At 34.0% G+C, this 18,383-nt stretch overlaps 1 protein-coding gene across 3 annotated transcripts in view; it reads right to left on the bottom strand.

Annotated features, from left to right (window-relative positions):
- The window catches only part of MICU1 (mitochondrial calcium uptake 1), a 237,576-nt gene that overhangs the window by 119,577 nt on the left and 99,616 nt on the right, over positions 1–18,383 (bottom strand). For 2 of the 3 annotated variants that reach the window (XM_044239745.1, XM_044239746.1), the window contains exon 5: positions 16,177–16,220. In XM_044239745.1, coding sequence (XP_044095680.1) covers positions 16,177–16,220 — 44 coding nt within the window. Of the gene's footprint in view, positions 1–7,938; positions 7,951–16,176; positions 16,221–18,383 lie in introns of all 3 variants that reach the window. The other variant, XM_044239744.1, reaches the window with a different exon arrangement.

The raw sequence follows: 18,383 nt of genomic DNA on the forward strand, positions 1-18,383 counted from the left end.
ATAAGTGTGGCTTCTTTTTCTATAATACTTTCTGATATGAGTAAGCCACCTTCTTTTGAAGGTCCTCTGATTACTAACAAAGTGCATGACTATTTTCCAAAGTAGAAATAAACATGAAATTACACGAATTGTTGAAAAAGTAACTAAAAACTCTGCAAAAGATGCATTTGGGGTTATGGTTTAGACTTAGCCACCTCCACTACAAAACAGCTGTAAAGTGTGCGAACATACCTTTGATTGTATACTGATTGAGAATTACTACTGGAACCTATCTCCATAGGGGCTAAATAAAAACACTTTACAATGATACTTTAGTTAGTGTGAGTTTTTCCAGGAAAGCATCTCTTCCTCTACTGCCTTACATAGAATATGCCCATGTCTGCAACCCCCAGTCCTCTAAAGGAGAAAATATTTCTATTTGTGCAGCTGTATTTGAGATCTCTGATGAACTGAGTAGAATGATAGGAAGAAGAGGCCAAAAGAAGGCCAATGTGCTCCATAAAGGAAAAAGCTGAAAACATCTGAACGATAAGATATAGAAGGAAAAAGGACCCTAGAAATGTGAAGGAAAAAAGGTGTGTGTGTGTGTGTGGGAGCATATCAAAGTCTCTCATTTTTCTCACTTTTCCTAAGTGGAGAAAAGGGAAAGCATATATGCACATATATGTGCATGTGTTTAAGAGAAAAAAACAGAGAATGTGCATGTTGTGCAATAGCTCCTTAAAAATGGGAAAGATGTGGATGCCTGGGTGGCTCAGTGGGTTAAACGTTTGCCTTCGGCTTGGATCATGATCTCAGGGTCCTGGGATTGAGCCCCACATCGGGCTCTCTGCTCTGCAGGGAGCCTGCTCCCCCAACACCCGCCTGCCTCTCTGCCTACCTGTGATCTCTGCCTGTCAAAGAAATAAATAAAATCTTTAAAAAAGAAAGAAAGAAAGAAAGAAAGATGTTCAAAGAGGATTTTAAAATCAGCCACCTTTTTCGGGACGCCTGAGTGGCGCAGTTGGTTAAACAACTGCCTCCGGCTCAGGGCGTGATCCTGGAGTCCCGGGATCGAGTCCCACATCAGGCTCCCAGCTCCATGGGGAGTCTGCTTCGCTCTCTGACCTTCTCCTCGCTCATTCTCTCTCTCACTGTCTCTCTCTCTCAAATAAATAAAATAAAATCTTTTAAAAAATAAATAAATAAATAAATAAAATCAGCCACCCTTTTCAGTGTGCCCTTAGCATTGTAATCTTCTAATCCTTTCTTAAAGGTCTACAATGTTCTTCCATGCTTCTGGAGTTGTGGTGGGTGTGGAAGGAGAGGGGAAGGAAGTTACACGTATGGTTTTCAAGGCACCCATTTGTGAAAGAGTGGTTCAGGTGCACTTAAGATTATACACCTATTAATTAACTCAGAGAATTTATAAATGGGTTAAGTATCCATAACTTCAAAGATGTTTCTTAAAAGCAATTAATGACATTAATTAACAACACCAAAAATGCCATAAAACTATCAAATTTGATCTCTCAAATTGTTGAAAGCTAAGAGAAGAATCAAATAAATACATTAAAATTTGGGAGGAAATGAGAGTTACTACAATATGAATTTTTAGACTATTTGGTTTTTATGACAGCTTCTTATGGGGTCATTATAAATCAAAGGCCTGATTCTACCATAAAAATATTCTCAAACCAACTAGCCATGGTACATAGGGAATCTTTAAAAATGTAGACATTTGAGTTTGATATTGAATAAAATTTTAGAAGTCCCAAAGTGTGATGAAAATGGAAAATTCAGATTCAAGGAAGGAAAGTGAAGGGAAGGTTTCAGTTATTTTTTCTTACTCCAAAGTCTTATCAATCTTTAATTCTGAGCATTGAGAATATCAAATAAAATGTTTCTTCACTTACTCTTTTGAATAATGTTTAATCGATGGCTAAATTTTAAGTCACTTTTTCCCCTAAGCAAATATCATTTATACTTTAGGGATGAAATGGGGGCATAGTCCAAGGAAAACATAATCTTCCTTAGCAGATGGGTAATAATGTCCACTTTCTCTACCTCAGAGGTAGTTATTTTATCTTTTGTTATTAATGAACATTTACATAATAGTAATGAACATAGATAATGTATTTTTACTAGGAAAATCTATCATAATGATTTGTATTTAATATAAGTAATAAACTCAATGTAAATAATAAACATTAGACAAACTAAAAGGAAGAAATTTCTGTATAAAAGAGTCAAAATAAGTAGAATATATTCCAAATCCACTGTAAGGCCACATAATGTGAGATTAATATATTAAAATACAAGTTTAGCCAAAAAATTTATAGTAAAAGTCTAAGAGAAACTTCTTTTCACCTTAAAGTTCCTAAGGTAAGATTCTATCAATTCTTCAGTATATGTGATGAAATGTAAGAGCAGTAGGTGTTTTAAAAAGACTGTAATTGCAGATACCTTCCAGAACATTATGCTATTTTATTATTGTTATTTTTAAACTATAGTTGACACACAGTGTCATATTACTTCCAGGTGTACAACACCATGATTCAGCAATTCTATATATCATATTTCATGCTTCTTAAAACTTACATATTAAATTCTAGTCAAGTCACTTAAATCTCTGAAATTAAGGCTGAAATGTAGAAATGCAGATCAACTGATCAGAATAGCATTTCTATGAAATTTACTGACAAATATTACTCCTTTTAAAGAACATTATGCAAAATATTTCAAAGCAATGTGCTCACTGACTCAAATAAGGGAAATTTAACTGTTTTACTGTTCACTTGTATGAACTAGTCTAAAATCTTATGTTTCAAACCACAACTATAGACTCACTATCTTTAAACATTCAAATTACTGAAGTAAAAACAAATAAGGAACCTCATAAGGGTCTTGGTACTGACCTCAACTGCATCATATCCTGATTCTTTTTATTATTTAGGTAAACAGAGACACTTAATTAGAAACTTGAAGCAAATCATATCCTATACATGTATAACTGTTATACCTCTCAATGAGTCTAAAACTGAACTGTTTGGAGCACCTGGGTGGCTCAGTGTGTTAAGGACACAACTCTTGGTTTCGCTCAGGCCATGATCTCGGGGTCGTTGAGACTGAGCCCCACACTGGGCTCACTGCTCAGTGGGAGTCTGCTTCCTCTCTCTCCGCGCCCCCTCCTGCTCATGTGCATGTTGCTCTAAAATAAATAACTTAAACAAACAAACAAAAAAATAAACAAAACTGAACTGTTTTACCAGGATGGTTTTGTGCTAAAGCATCCATGCTCTGGTTTCTGACCTAATCGCATAAACTTGTATAACACTGCCAAAGTTGAAGATGCCATCAGGAGCCTTCTTGGGACTGAGATTTCCCATCATGATTCAAATTCATTAATACTCAATATGCTCAGTGAATCCTAACTTTAACAGGGTTGACTGAAATAGGGCCAATAATTTTGCCTTTTAAGACTCAAGGGGATGAAGCCAAAAAGAAAAATCCTATCTAGGAGTTTAATCCCATTATTTATTCTAGTTTAAAACCCATTTTTAATTTTGACAAAATTTCAGTTTGAAATAAACTTCCTATCAAATAGTAGTTGGTGGACTATGCCAGCAAAACAGATGCTAACATATCATCTAGAACCTCAAATCATCTCTGGTTTCTAGAAAAACCTGTTAACACAGCTTTACTATTTAAATTAAGATGTCATCCTTTATGAGACTGAGAAAACTGGATTGTTTTAAAATTAACACTTCCCTAAATGATGGATATACATTTCAAAGTCTATCTAAATCCCTTAAGAACTACTTGAGGTTGTACTTCAAAAGCAAGGTAATAATAATAATAATATGCTTCTTCCAGAAAATGCAATTGTGACCTATCATTTCTAAATGACAAAAAGTATTTCTGCATAAGGCTGGGGTTGGGGCAGGGAGGGGAAGCATGTTAGAAAATTCAGCAATTTCCCCATGCAATTAATGCTCATACTTCATTATTTAGTTGGTGCATAGATGCCAAAGCCTCGGTAAGATATCCATCTTAAACAATCACACTATTCCCAATCAAACAGAAAATGTTGCACAGTTAAAATGTGTATTCTTCCTTCCCCTTCCCATACCTGAACCTGCAGAAAGGTAGGAGTTGAGGATGTGTCAGATAAAATTAAGAAGTTTCTAATTTAGAGTAGTTTAGAACATCTCCTGATTCAAAGTCTGCAACCTTTTCAAAAGTCATAGAGCATTTGAGACAGACAAACAGAAATGACTGTGCAACAAACTGTGGAAGGTGAATGCTTAAGATACCGTAAACCTCACGCTGCCAGAAAGCCATTCTCTTTTCAGTCCCAATTCTAACCACTTTAGCTCTGAGAACAACTCCAAATACCTATCATGCAAATGTTTTCCTAGTTCATTAAAACTAGATGGCTACAGAGAAAATGGACACAATGAAGATGCTTTAAAAAAGGATGGCAGAAGATTTGATTAAAGCAGTGATTAAAAAATTTTAAGTCTCCTGGAATAACACTCACTTCAAGGAAGTGAGACAATATTACCGAACGGATTTATTTCAGTCTTCGGTATCTGATGAGGTGTTAGCAAAACCTTAGAAAAGGAAAACTGTCAACTCTATTATTTCCTACCCCGTTATGCCCACATACTTGCTTCAAAGGAGCAGCGGGTGGGAGAATCTATGTTTTACTGTTATTGATTATTTGCTACCTAAATCTAAGAATTTAATTTTGAACTCTGGCCATTCAAATCAATCAGTACTGAAGAAAAGTGTCATGGGCTCAGCAGCAGTTTTGGTTTCAGTCACATAAGTTATAAAAGGCTTCCCTATTCATGGAAAAACCACTTCAAAAATTTTGAAAAGTCAGTAAATGCAGCATCTACTCTCTCCCATTTGGAAAAAATTATTACAAGAAAAAAATCACTTCATAAAAACTGAGAGTTTCCCTCTGAGGATCACGAACCATTCAACACTGTTCTAATAACTACCATTTCCCAGGAAGGCCTTAAGATGAAGAATTTTTACATCACTTTGAACACTTACAGGTATCCCCTGAACACCACTGACCATCAAGGATATATTAAGAATTTAAAAATTAGAGTTTGCATATTTTGTGCTGGGCACTGTGCTAAACACTTGAATTACATACACCTCTTTAAGCCCTCACTGCAATCCTGTAAGATAGATAATACTACTATCTGCACTCCACAGAAGAGAAAACTGAAGTACAGAGAAATTAAATAAGTAGTGGTAGCTCACGATGCTATAAAATGGCAGGATAGGTCATAGATTGACTCTAGAACCATTATATGTTATATTGTATCAAATGCAAGAGAATTACTTCCAACTTCTGAAACTGTTAATGGGGGCTGAATATATTCAAAGCAAAACAAGAGTTCACTATTGTAAAATATTAATCCTGGGGCTTAGCTTGTATCAGCTCAGTTATCTTGAAGAGGAAGGTCTAGTTAAAAATGTAGGTACACAATGTATTTTTATGCCTTGACTTGTTCAAATGTGTATTTTGATCATTTTGAAAATGAGTATCATTTCAAAAATGTAATGGCTCTTTATGCTCTTCTTAATTAATAGTTGTTAGTCTAATCTATAACTGGGAAATCTTTTTATTTAAGTTTGGAATTTTAAAAAATGCATCATGACAAAGACAAAGAGGCAAAGCAAAAGCTATCCTCACACATTCTCTGCAATTAAAGATCATCAACCGATGTTTAGGCTAAGTTGAGAACCCATTTTTATTGGAACAGGAGAAATAAAATGTTCTGAGTATCTTTCCTTTCTGTAATCTCAGAACATGTTACGTATTTGTGCTAAAATAATAAGACAAAGGAAGTTACCTGGAACCAAGTCCTCCCATGTCAAAGTGTATTTCAAATCTTGTTTCATGATGGAAAAGTGAAACATGAAGGTGTTAGAAATACAATGTGTAGTCATGTTTATGCTTTGAAATCAACAATGATAAATCAAATGGGTTGTTGGCTCCAAGTTCAAACAAAACAATGTAAAATAAAAATATAAGAAGACAAATCAATAGATGTCTGAATATTTGTGGCAACCAAGTAAACTACACCCTCCTTAGGAGCACTTAATGATTATCTATCATTTCTTTTTTTAACTTGAATAATCAAACACATGAATTAAATCAAGAGAGTTTAGTAGTGGTGGAACTCAGAGACTGGAAAGAGACATTATGAATACTCCACACAGCAAATAAATAAATCACACCGTTCATAAGCTGCATCTGAAGAATAGCTCTATGCTACCAGAAAAACAAAATGATTCCAGCCTTTCCACAGGCAATAGGAACTTAGCATGCAAAGGACAAATTCCTGTTAGGAAGCAAGCAAGAAAGCTCTTTTCTATAAAGTAACTGCTCATTGACTTTTGGAAGCTTAAAGGATTTATGCTAGTGTCACCAAAATGAGTGATATTACAGTGATATAGATAACCAATCCCCTATTACCTAGTCTATTTTAAAAAAGTTTATTATTTTCAATACAAAAAGCTTATTCACAAGATATTCTTAATAAAATAGTAAAACTTGACTTTGAATCCTTACTCAACAAATCATATCACCTTCGAGAGTCAAAATTTAAAGACCACTGCTCTTCTGTCAACTATGGTGGCTGATTACCCAATGCTGCAGATTTCAAAGACTTCCAAGCACTTAATCAATTCCTACCTCTTTTCTCTTCTCATTCTCTCATAGGGGTATCTATGTGAGGCAAGTCATTTTAAATTTCAAGCCTTAAGCCATACAACCATCAAAGGAAAGGAAGAGTTTTTAGATGCCTTCTACAAATTGTCCTGCCACAATTACAGAAGCAGAAGCAGCTTTCCTCAAACACAGGTATTAAGTATCTTGTCTGATTTACTCTTCTTAGCATTACGCATAGACTGGTTGTACCACAGCTATTCTAAAATGGAATCTCCAGGTTTAGAAACATTGATACTGGGATTATCAATAAGTTATTTTGACATAATCATTCAAGTATTCATTGGTTTGTTTCAGACTGCAGTTAAAGGCAAAAGTTCATCAACTGCACCAACAATAGGACAATTGGTTTGGGGTTTGGTAAGTAGACTACTAAAAATATATCCCATTTTTAAAAAAGGAAGCATAGGAAAAATGTTACATAAAAATAAGGAGCACATTGTGTTATCGTTAATTATATCATTATTTTAAAACCAAAGATATGTTAATTTATTTTAGTTTCTATTTCTATTAAGCAATACAAGAGTAATGTCTTTTCAAAAATAAATATTTTAATAATTTATAAATTATAATTCAAGAGTCTAAGTCTTCAACAATCAATTTAAAAAATACTTCTTAGGCCAATCCTTGAAATTCTCCTTTGCTAGATTACAATCTATATATTCTCTTTCATTATTTTTTTCATGTATTTGCCTACTTTTCCAAGGTAAAGTTGTTGATTAGCTCAAAAAAGCTAAATAATGCAGTCTTTCTAAATGTTCCATTTCCTGAGAAGCCATTTTATTGAACAAAGAGCTACTTTATTTGTATTGTATCATCGAAGAAATCTCAAAAGAAAGATTAATTTTCACTTGAAATTACTGTTGCCTCACCATTCCTGTTACAGTTTAACTAAGAACATGACATCCAACTAAGACTAGTCAAAATGGCCCAATTAACTGAGTATCCCTATACAACACAGTGGTAACAGTTCCTTGATCTTCCTAACACATACTGTTAAAACTTCCTTTTAAATCATGCTAGGTATTATATTCTCAAGGACCAGTGCAGTGTTGGAATTGTCATATTAAATATAAAATATGTTGATTTAAAGTGACAGGAACTGAATCATTCTGAAAGGAGCAGGGAAAGACATGAGCATGCACTGAACCTTTGTCCCTGAAGCATTACTATGAATTTTGCACATGCTGCTGAGTCAGTACCTGCCAGAAATCCTGATCAGAAGATGAGAAAAAGAAAAAAAATGGACATCATTTGATTACATGAACAAAAACTCCAAAAATCAAACATATATATCACAAAGTATTATAACATATAAGGACGAATTTAGATCTGTAATAAAGTCACTGAACACCTAGAAACAGGAAATGAAGAATACATAGAAATGTTTTATATATTATCTGCTAGGTATAATAAAACAAAAACCCCAACACCTCAATTCCTAACTTCCCCCAAATGAAACACACAACAGTAGAAAAACTTCATAATACTATAAAAAGGAAACATATGAATAATAATCTGTTTCTAAAAGAAATGGGAAAGCAACATTTCATTTTCTGTCATGGGAAATCAAAGCATTTCTTTAATTAAGGTTTCCTACTAGGATGTCTCATGGATATAATATTTTTAAACTTCATGACAAATTTATTGATTTACCACCCATAATAAAATACAGGCAACCAAACTCCGATCAATTCAAAGGATTAGTAACTACTCGAAGAGTTCAGAATGACTACTTAGAAACAGGACTCCTGCAAAATTATGTTCACTAAATGAATTACATTCACATTAGTGATAAAAAGCCAGCCACCATGGAGGATGGCATGTGATTAAGCAGTGTAGGTTAGCTGATTTAGCTGGGCACACCACTCCAAAATATCTTCATCTATCAAATGGGTTTAAAGATTTTTTTTTCAACAAATGAATTTCACTGTGAAATAAAATTCAACCCAAACTTACCATACTTCTCAAAACAAGCTTAGCAGAGTGATAAAAGTTCTTGACTGAGAAATATATGCTATTAGCAACTTACAAACTTAAGGCTGGCATTGATGTGACAGAGGCCCAGAGGATTTTACAACACAAGGGTGAGATGAATCACTGTGAACAAATGACAGCTCACTCAGATATGAGAAAACAAACCACAGATCTCTCTTTAGTTCATGGACTAGCTATTTAATCCCAGCCAACTGCTCCTTATAGAGAGCTCAAGGAGATTTTTATAGCTGATTTAACTAGCATGGAGAGAGCAATTAGGCAGAGGAGATGTTATTCTGTAGCATTTCATACAAACCAAGAGAATAATATGTATGACAGCAGTAAACTCCTTTTATAAACTGAGTAAAGGGCTCGAAGTCATGGAAAGTAGCTATAATTTGTAAAGCCAGATACTTTACCATATTGTCCTGATTCTACTGAGAAGATAACTGATACTAGAGGTTAAATGGTCTCTTATCCAAGGTTACCTATCAAGTATGTGGCAGAGCCCATTTATGAATATAGAACTGTCATATCCAAAGTCACACTCTTTTCATCCTGTGCTATTACATACTAAGAAGTACAGCAATCCATAATGATGTATTTTTCATACTCAAGTTCAGCATATTTACAACATCTACTAATTCACACATCTGTTAAATACTTAGATGCTCAAAATGGAAATCCTTTGGAAAATATTTGAGACACCAAAGCCAGATTTTCTTAGGGCTGTAGTGTGTTAAAAAAGAATTATATTTACTAATTTGTAAGAGAAAAAATTGAGAAGATGGTTTAAAAATAATTTAGAGAACTACGGATGAGAAAGAAGAAAGATGAACAAACAGACTAAAAGGAAAACAGAAAACTGCAACAGGTGTCCAAGGATTTCTTGAAATGCTGAAACAGAAATGTTGAGTTCCTTGGTAATGCAATTACATTCTAAACTTTTGCTTGTTTAAAGACTCACTACAATAAGTGGCCCTATTCCAATGATGCTACATCCAACATATAACCAATCAATATTTGAAAGTATAGTTTGTAACAGGAACATTACTTTCTCTAATATCTTGATGACAATGAGCCAGGATCCGATTTTTCAAATATAGATGACAGTGCGCACTTTAAGAGACTGTTTCAATAAAAAGGAAAGACAAGCATTTTTCAAAATGCCCTGTGGTATTTGTGGTGTAAAAGAAAATAATGGAGCAAATAAAAATGAAGTTGAAATTCTGATTCTTAAATTTAAGTATTAAATTTTATATATTCCTTATATTTTCTTTCTTTAAAATACTATGTGGTTTCTCAGGTTAATAGGGGTTTCTAGTTGTACTTCACTAAAGCAGAAAAAATTAACTTCAACATGCTTATCAAAAAGAAAGTGAAATACCAAGGAGTTTTCTTTTGCACAAATAGCACTAAGGTATTAAAATGACTACTCAACAAGAGAAATTCCTATTTACAAATAGATCATATAGACAAATTGCTTAGATACACGAATAAGCTATTATAGTACTTAAGACAGTGAACTCTGAAGCCAGACTACAAATTTGGAATCATACCTCTACTACCTACTAGCTTACACAAAAAAATTCAAGTTACTTAATTATGTAGTTTCTTATTTGTAAAATAATGATAAAAGTAGTAAGCTATCTGAAAGAGTGGCTGTGTGGGTTAAATGAGTTATATGTAAGCACTTAAAACAATGTGTAGGAGTGCCTGGCTGACTCAGTATAGAACATGAGAATCTTGATCTTGGGGGTCATGAGTTCAAGCCCCACATTGCACATGGAGCCAAAACAAACAAACAAAAAAGAGTGTAGCAGGTGATAAACCCTCAGAAAGCTTCAACTATTCTTCTTCATAGTTATTATTAGTAATAATTCCTGACGGGGCAAATAGAGTCAAGTATTTTTCATTTAGATAGTTTACTTTAAATTGTAAAAATAAACAACTGACAACCAATGAGTGAATATGTTAATGTGGTTTTTAAAATGGGCTAAATCTTTAGCTTTAAAATAAATACATGAATATGAAATTCACATGGAGAACGTCAAGCTCCCAGGAATTACAGGTTCTCTGCTATATGAAAGTTGCTTTATACCACTTCTCTTTTATGAAAGACCTATGCCGATATGTGTTTTTGCTAGCTGAGAAAAATCCAAAGAAGATTTTTACTTTTATGAAAATGGTAATAGTTCCTTTGCTTTATGCTGTTTCAGCTTAATGAAAGCATCTATAGAAATGCTCTACTTTTAGACAGTGGGGGAAACCTATGCATTCTCTTAGAATCTGCTATACTTTTTTTAAAACAAGAATTTCCCTACTATAAAAGAAAGACAACAGAGGTGATATACTCTATTGTGAAGATGGAATTGGTAGTGCAAATAAAAACAGAAACATGGTGAAAAAAAATACAGTTCTGTCTATATATTTGTATTTATTAATAGAAAAACATGAACAAATACATGAATTCGACAAGAATTTAGACTTAACTAGTTTCATCTTTGGAAACTGAAAGTGAGAAAAGAAGATGTGCCTAGGGTACAATGCAGAACTCATAACATCATAATCTGGTATATAAATGTGAGCAGAATTAGAACAGTTCAAATAAATGTGAAGATTCATCAACCTCTTGTCCTAAGGAAATTTCAGTCCCTTCCCTTTCCTAATTTACATTTCCTTGATCTACAATACATTTCGCATTACTATGCATGTCAAGAAGTAATATATTTGCCCTTATTCTATACTAAGATCTTATCTATGATATGAAGTAAATAAACAACTTAAGTAAAACATTAAGAGTATTATGTTATAAGGAAAAATACGCTCACGCTCACATTCCCCTTAGGGGAATATCATTTTAAAGTTCATTTATCAATATTTTTTAAAGAACTTTTACCTGGTAAGCAAGTAAAGCATTTGGTCATATTAAAACTTTGATGTTTAACTATGGCTCCCATCCTTTTTTTTTTTTCTGCTGGTAACTTTTTCTGTTATAAACACTGTAATCAGTACTTCCCTTTCTAGGCTTTGACCATAATTTCATCTCTTTCACCTGAATGTGGACAATGTCATTTTTAAAAAATAACGTCATTTTAGTTTGATATCAAAACCTTTTGTCTGTTCCATGTATACAAATATTCTTGTAGATATCATAAAAGAGAGAGGAATGAAACACACATTAACTCTTTCTTCCACACTGGAGAGCTTCTAAAGGTACTGTAAATACGAGTAACGAAAAATGCAGACTAGAGGCAAGCTTTCTGACATGTTCAGGGAGTGGCTGAGGGAAAAGGGAATTTGATAGAGAAGGAAGCATTACAAAATCTATCTCTGAAAAAGAAATACATGGTAAAATGTTAACAGTCAACAATTTAGTTTCAATGGGCAATTCATTGTTACTTGACAAAGAGTATGAGCTTTATAAAGTTTTTAGAGGAGAGAAGTCAGAACTCTGGAATTAGTTGCTTAAGAAACAATTTTACCTAGACTATGTAGTTTTCTGCTGTAACTTTAAAAAAAAAAAAAATGGTGGTGTCTGGTCCAGAGAGTGTTGTCTATTACATACAACAGGAACAGAAAATCCAAAACAATTTCTATCTTTGATATGCTAAGGGAAAAAAGGGAGGGCTAAGAAAAACAGGAAAATAAAGGGTATAACAACTTGAGATAAGCCACACCAATAAAAAATGCAACTAAATCATTAAATGAAAGAAATATTTGATCATTATGTATTATAAAGGCTCCACTTACAAATGATGCTTTATTTTATAGACCAGTTATGTGATTAAAAAATTAAACCCAGAAAAAAATACTGTTTTCATTAAAGAAATAACCTAAACTTCATGAAGTAACCGTATTAACAAATCATAGAATGCACACACATTACAAGGGGAGGGTGATTTTTTTTAAAAAAGATCTATGATATATGACACTAAAACAAAAGCCAGACTGTATTTTCTATTACCATCTGTATAATACTGCTAGTACTCTATAGTGATAGTCAAATAACCTTTAATAGAAAATCTGAACTTTCAAGCTTTGAGGTTTTTGAACTTTCAAAACCTAGTCTGAATGTCTTTTAAAGTATCACCAATCTACAAAGCATTTTCTTAAAATGAAGGGACGCTATTGCCTCTTTAAACAAGGCCTGTGTTAGTAGATAGTTTTGAAATGCACAAATGATGCAAGTGCCAATAATAACATATTTTATGACTTTTCTACAAAGGAAACTGCTACTGAGAGTAAAGAATTAGTGTGCATTAACATAGGTAGTGATGGGCTCTGAAAAAAGATCCTCTCCCGAATTCAAAAGCTGCTTCATCAAATCCAGTTTCACCATCAGCTGAAAGAGGAATGTTTCATTTTACTTAAGGCCATTTTCTAGTCAAACAAAAGAAGAGAAAAGATGAGAAGCACTGAAACAAGAAATAACTGTCCAATTATTTCTCAGTATCAGTTGGGCCTTCTACTTTGCATTTAGAGGTTATATGAAATTCAAACACAAATGAGAAAACTGCAAAATGATACTATTGCTACATTTGTTCTTACTTTCAATGACAACAAGGTTAAACTGCAATTCAATTAAAAGATAATAAAATAAGGCAGTGTTAGTTACTGGTCAAATGATGCACTTTATTAAATGGTATGTTAAAAGTTAAAACAATGGGAGGTGATAAGAAGCCGGGAGTAAATCTTTAAGTAGTTCATAACTAGTTGATCTTTCAAGTTAAAAAAAAGAGAGAAAATGACCCATTTAAAAATCAAAGCAAGCTTAAAAGGAAATTCTTCTAGGGTATTAGCTTTGAACTAAATTTCTGGGCATTCTGCATAAAATTTATTAAAATTACTACACAAATCTGTTTTTTCAAGAGGAAACTGTCTTAGGATTTATATACTCTGGAAGCTGCTACTTAAGAATTAAGATATTCTGACTGAGAGAATGAGAGATATGAAGATCTAAAGGAAAATATTAAGATCAACAGCTGAATAAGCACTGATCCTTATCACAAATATCACAGATAGAGGGCAAAAATCCCTGGAAAAACTTCTAAACTGATTCAACCCTAAATGAATGTTGTATCCCTCATTATACAAGGTTTAAAAATAGCAGAGAAACTATTCTCTTAAACTTCATAAGAAATAAAAGCCTATTTATAAAGACGTAAACTAGAGATGAACTCGGTTTAAAAACCCTACTTAAGAAACATAACCTTCAGGATCTATTTGATGGAAATTAATACAGTATTTAAATGAAGTACCTGGCAAAGGGATTAAATATGCATATCATAACATGGATGAAAGGAAAATCCATGCGCTCTCTGCTAGGGGAGAAGCCGGCTCAGTTCTATACTACTCCTATGTGAGTCTGCCATTCCTCTACTCTCTTGCAGAACCTGTTCCCCTGGTACCATAAAGTCAACTTTCATTTGCCTGAATTTCATACAAGTCATACTTTCAAACATTATACGCTGAGATCCCTAAATCCTGTTTTCCTACTCCCATTTCAAAATTTTATACTTCAGAGCCCAAACATCTGCACTACAATCTGTCACAAAGTCTGCCTTCCAAAAAAGTACTGCCGTTTTGGTCTCTACAGCAAGGTGGGCACTCAAATGTTTATAATGCTTTAATGCAGTTTACTTCTGTTATTTTATAAAAATAAATGGAAAAAAGTGGAAATCAGAAAAATGCACAGGACACTAATGGGAGGAAATATAGAGCTCATAAATTGAATATGACTGAAACAAAAGCAGAGCTCAGTGGTCATGCCCAAAGCTGCAGATTTTTAGCCTCAAGTGTACAGTTACAGGCTGAAATGAAAAATTTAATTGACATTTATGAAACATGAGTGACCACCAGGGATTTTACATTTGGGAGACCTCTAGGAATGGAAATTCCCCTGTAACATGTAAATTTGCTGTTCAACTTACACGTATTCAACTTCTTTCCGTGTTTTTAGGTTTATATACATATACATATGATGGAAGACAAAAATCTCATACCACTCCGAATTCCTCCAGTCACCAAAAACTGTCATTTGTTAGACTGATCTTGCTAGAACATATTGCTGACTTAATGAGTCATATCTCCCAAGACTATGTGATTGATTAGTTGATTTTTCCAAGTTGTCAAATGCTTATTGGTGCCCTCCTGTAAGGCAGACATATGCTGGACTCTGAGTGACACACAGACAGATAAAAACAGGGGCCTGATTTGCCAGAGATTCTGAAATCAGACCCTGACGTCAGTGCCTGGTGTAAACCTTCACATGGATATGGTACTTGATTATACATGAGGCAGGGACACCAAGAATCAAAGATGTGGCTCCCCCAAAGCAGAGCCAGCTCTGAACCTGTCTCCTAATATTCTAGTTCAATTTTAGAACTAAAATTCTAGTTTTTGAACATTTTTTCTTTTAGAATATGTGAGTTTAAAAAGAGGATACCCAGCTGGAGACAATGGGCCATATGAATGGGAAAGGAAATTGTTAGGGTGGAAGCCTTGACTGAGATCTCTCAACTCTTAAGATGGCCACTCATTCTTTCCACCTGTGCAAAAGTTCTTAGCATTTGTATCTTCACCTTACCAGTACATACAGTTTTATGTAATGATGCAGGATCGACATATTCCTGCAAGATCAGTTTCTACTAACCCTGACCTCCACCCATTTAGACCCTCTTTTGAGATCCTGCCTTTTCCAGCCACTGCATGATTTTCCTTCTGATTTCCTTCTCTTTAAGCTTTGTAGAGCCATCCTGGGCTCTCTCTTCTTTCTGATGTGCTTTCTTCCTCCTCTTTAAAATTGACCTTTTACTTTTCTTTCTGACCCTGTGCAACACTTTCTTTTTCTTTTTGTAGAACTCAGCCTGAAAGGGAAAAACATGTTTAACTGACTGCTTTAAGACAATAAAATTGAAAGTTTCATTTTCTATACTTAAGAACAATTTATTATGTGATTTATTTGTGCATAAAATAAGAATTGAAAGTATAATGTAAATGTATGTGCAAATTGGGGTGGCCTTCATAATTATTACAAAAGCACTACTAAAAACTTATATAATTTTCTAGTGAGGATTACTGCTATATAGTGTCAAAGTTTGAGGAAGATCAAATAAGTATTTTTATAAGAAATGCAAATGTAATACTGGGGGGGTTTGTTAAACTTTATGATGGCAATTGAATTAAAATGCAAATGTCAACATATACTGAATTAGACCTCACTATATACAGCAAGTACCCATGAGTGTTACCTTGTATGGAAAAATGTAGAAAAACCTTCCGCTTGATTTTTTCTATAGAAGCATCTGAAGGCACTTATAGGCCTTCCAACTTAAGAAACACGCTCTTTTGATTAAGATAAACAGGCATTCAGAAATTTCTCACAAATAATTTTAGAGGAACTTAAAAATCTTCTTAGTAAACAACAGGATATATATATATTAGTGTCATAGTTCGCTCACCTTTCCATCAAAGCGTTTTATTGTATATTGATCAAGACCCAAATCTGTAAAAGAGAAAAAACCATTAGTCAATGATCCTAACTCAAATAAAACATGAAATGACAGCTCTCTGTCATTTCCAATCATTCAATTAAATAGACTAGATGGTTTAGCCACAACAATATTCAAAGGCTATGGGAATGAAAAATTTTTCCACTTTGGGATTCAAAGTGCCAGTGCTAAAAGATCTAATCTTCATTTTACATATGAGAAAGTGAGGCTCTGAGAAGATAAAGAGGATAAAAATTCATGACTAGAACGTTGGACTCTTACGGGTGGGTTGTTTTCATTATATCAATATGTTATATCACCTTTAAATAAGGTGAAAAATATTAGTTTAATCTGAATGCATAATAATTTTTTTTGGTATCGATTTAAAATGAGAACAGTTTAATATCAAATTTTGCAATATACCTAAACAGATACAAATAGACCGCCTTAATATTACCTTTTAAAGTAAGGTTAAGTAACAAATATTTTCTCTGGGAATACTTAGTATCTAATTCTAAGCACTGTGAAAGATACAAGTAATTAACTATCCTTGAGGGTAGGGATTATTTGTCTTTGACTACTGCTTTCTCCCAGCCCTTGGCATAGCGCTTGATCAATAAATACTTATAAGTTAATGAGTCAGATATAATCCCTGCCCTGAGGAGTCACAATTTAGTTAGAAAGACATACGCATATAATAATTAACACTACAAGGGAACATATAACTAGTTCAATGAAGCAGTGCTGTGGGAGTTTTTAGAATGGAGAAATCAGTTCATAATTACACTTGCGTTTCTTCCATAATTACCCAGTTCTTTTCTTTTGGTCCTCATTGTATTCATGCTAGTTTAGGCCCTTATCTTATGTCCACAGTATTACAATGATCAGATTATCACAGTTCCCAGAGGAAGCTTTCCGCATTTCTGCTTCTACACATTTGGTTAGATATTTTCCTTATCTAAAATGTGTTTCGGGGCACCTAGGTGGCTCAGTGGGTTAGGCCTCTGCCTTTGGCTCAGGTCATGATCCCAGGCACCTGGGATGGAGCCCCGCATCGGGGTCTCTGCTCATTGGGGAGCCTGCTTCCCCCCTTTCTCTGCCTGCTACTCTACCTACTTGTGATCTCTCTCTGTCAAATAAATAAATAAAATCTTAAAATGTGTTTCACTTCTAGAAGCCTGCCCTGAACAAAATAAACCACTGACTGTAAAACAAAGAAGTATATCAGGAAACAAATTAAAAAAAAAAAAAACAAAGCACCCCACAAATCTAACTTGAAACCCCACATATATTCAAGAAGAGAGCACTGCCATAAAGGCAGAATACACTTCTATGACAAAAGAACAGAGAACAAGAGAGAGATGTAGACACTAAGGTTGTGTTTAGTTTAGGTTTTATTTTTTTTTAAGTTTTATTTATTTAAGTAATCTCTGCACCCAACGTGGGGCTCGAATTCACAACCCTAGATCAAGAGTCACATGCTCCTCTGACTGAGTCCACCAGGTGCCCCATCTCATCCCATTTTTTTTTTTTCAAAACTGTCAAAAGGTTAGGATAAGGTTTCCTCCCAGGACCATGGCCAATCAGACCACAGAATGGAAAATAGAAAATGTAAAAGAGAATTATAGAAAAACAGAGATTTTAAATACTATAGGTCTAATATCATACAAAACCTTTTCTCATTCAGAAACCAGAAGGAAATTAAAAAAAAAAAAAAAAGAACATGGAGGAATTAATCCAAAAATATTAGTAGAAAATTTCTCAGAGCTGAAGAGTAACACAAGCTAGAATGCCTAAGTGGCGCAGTGGGTTAAGCCTCTGCCTTCGGCTCAGGTCATGATCCCAGAGTCCTGGGATCAAGTCCCACATTGGGCTCTCTGCTCAGCGGGGAGTCTGCTTCCCCCTCTCTTTGCCTGCCTCTCTGCCTACTTGTGATCTCTCTCTCTGTCAAATAAATAAATAAAATCTTAAAAAAAAAAAAAGAGTAACACAAGCTAGGGCTTACTAGGGCTTACCAAGTCTTCTAATAAGCAAAATAAACAAAAACTATGTACAATCCAGTATATGCTTACAGAATTTCAGAATACCCAAAATAAGAAAATCCTAACACTTTCCAGAAAAAACCTTGGTCCTCTATAAAAGAATGAGAATTAGACTAGAATCAGGTATCTCATGAG

Source organism: Neovison vison, chromosome 2 (assembly GCF_020171115.1).
Source record: "Neovison vison isolate M4711 chromosome 2, ASM_NN_V1, whole genome shotgun sequence".
NCBI lineage: Eukaryota > Metazoa > Chordata > Mammalia > Carnivora > Mustelidae > Neogale > Neogale vison.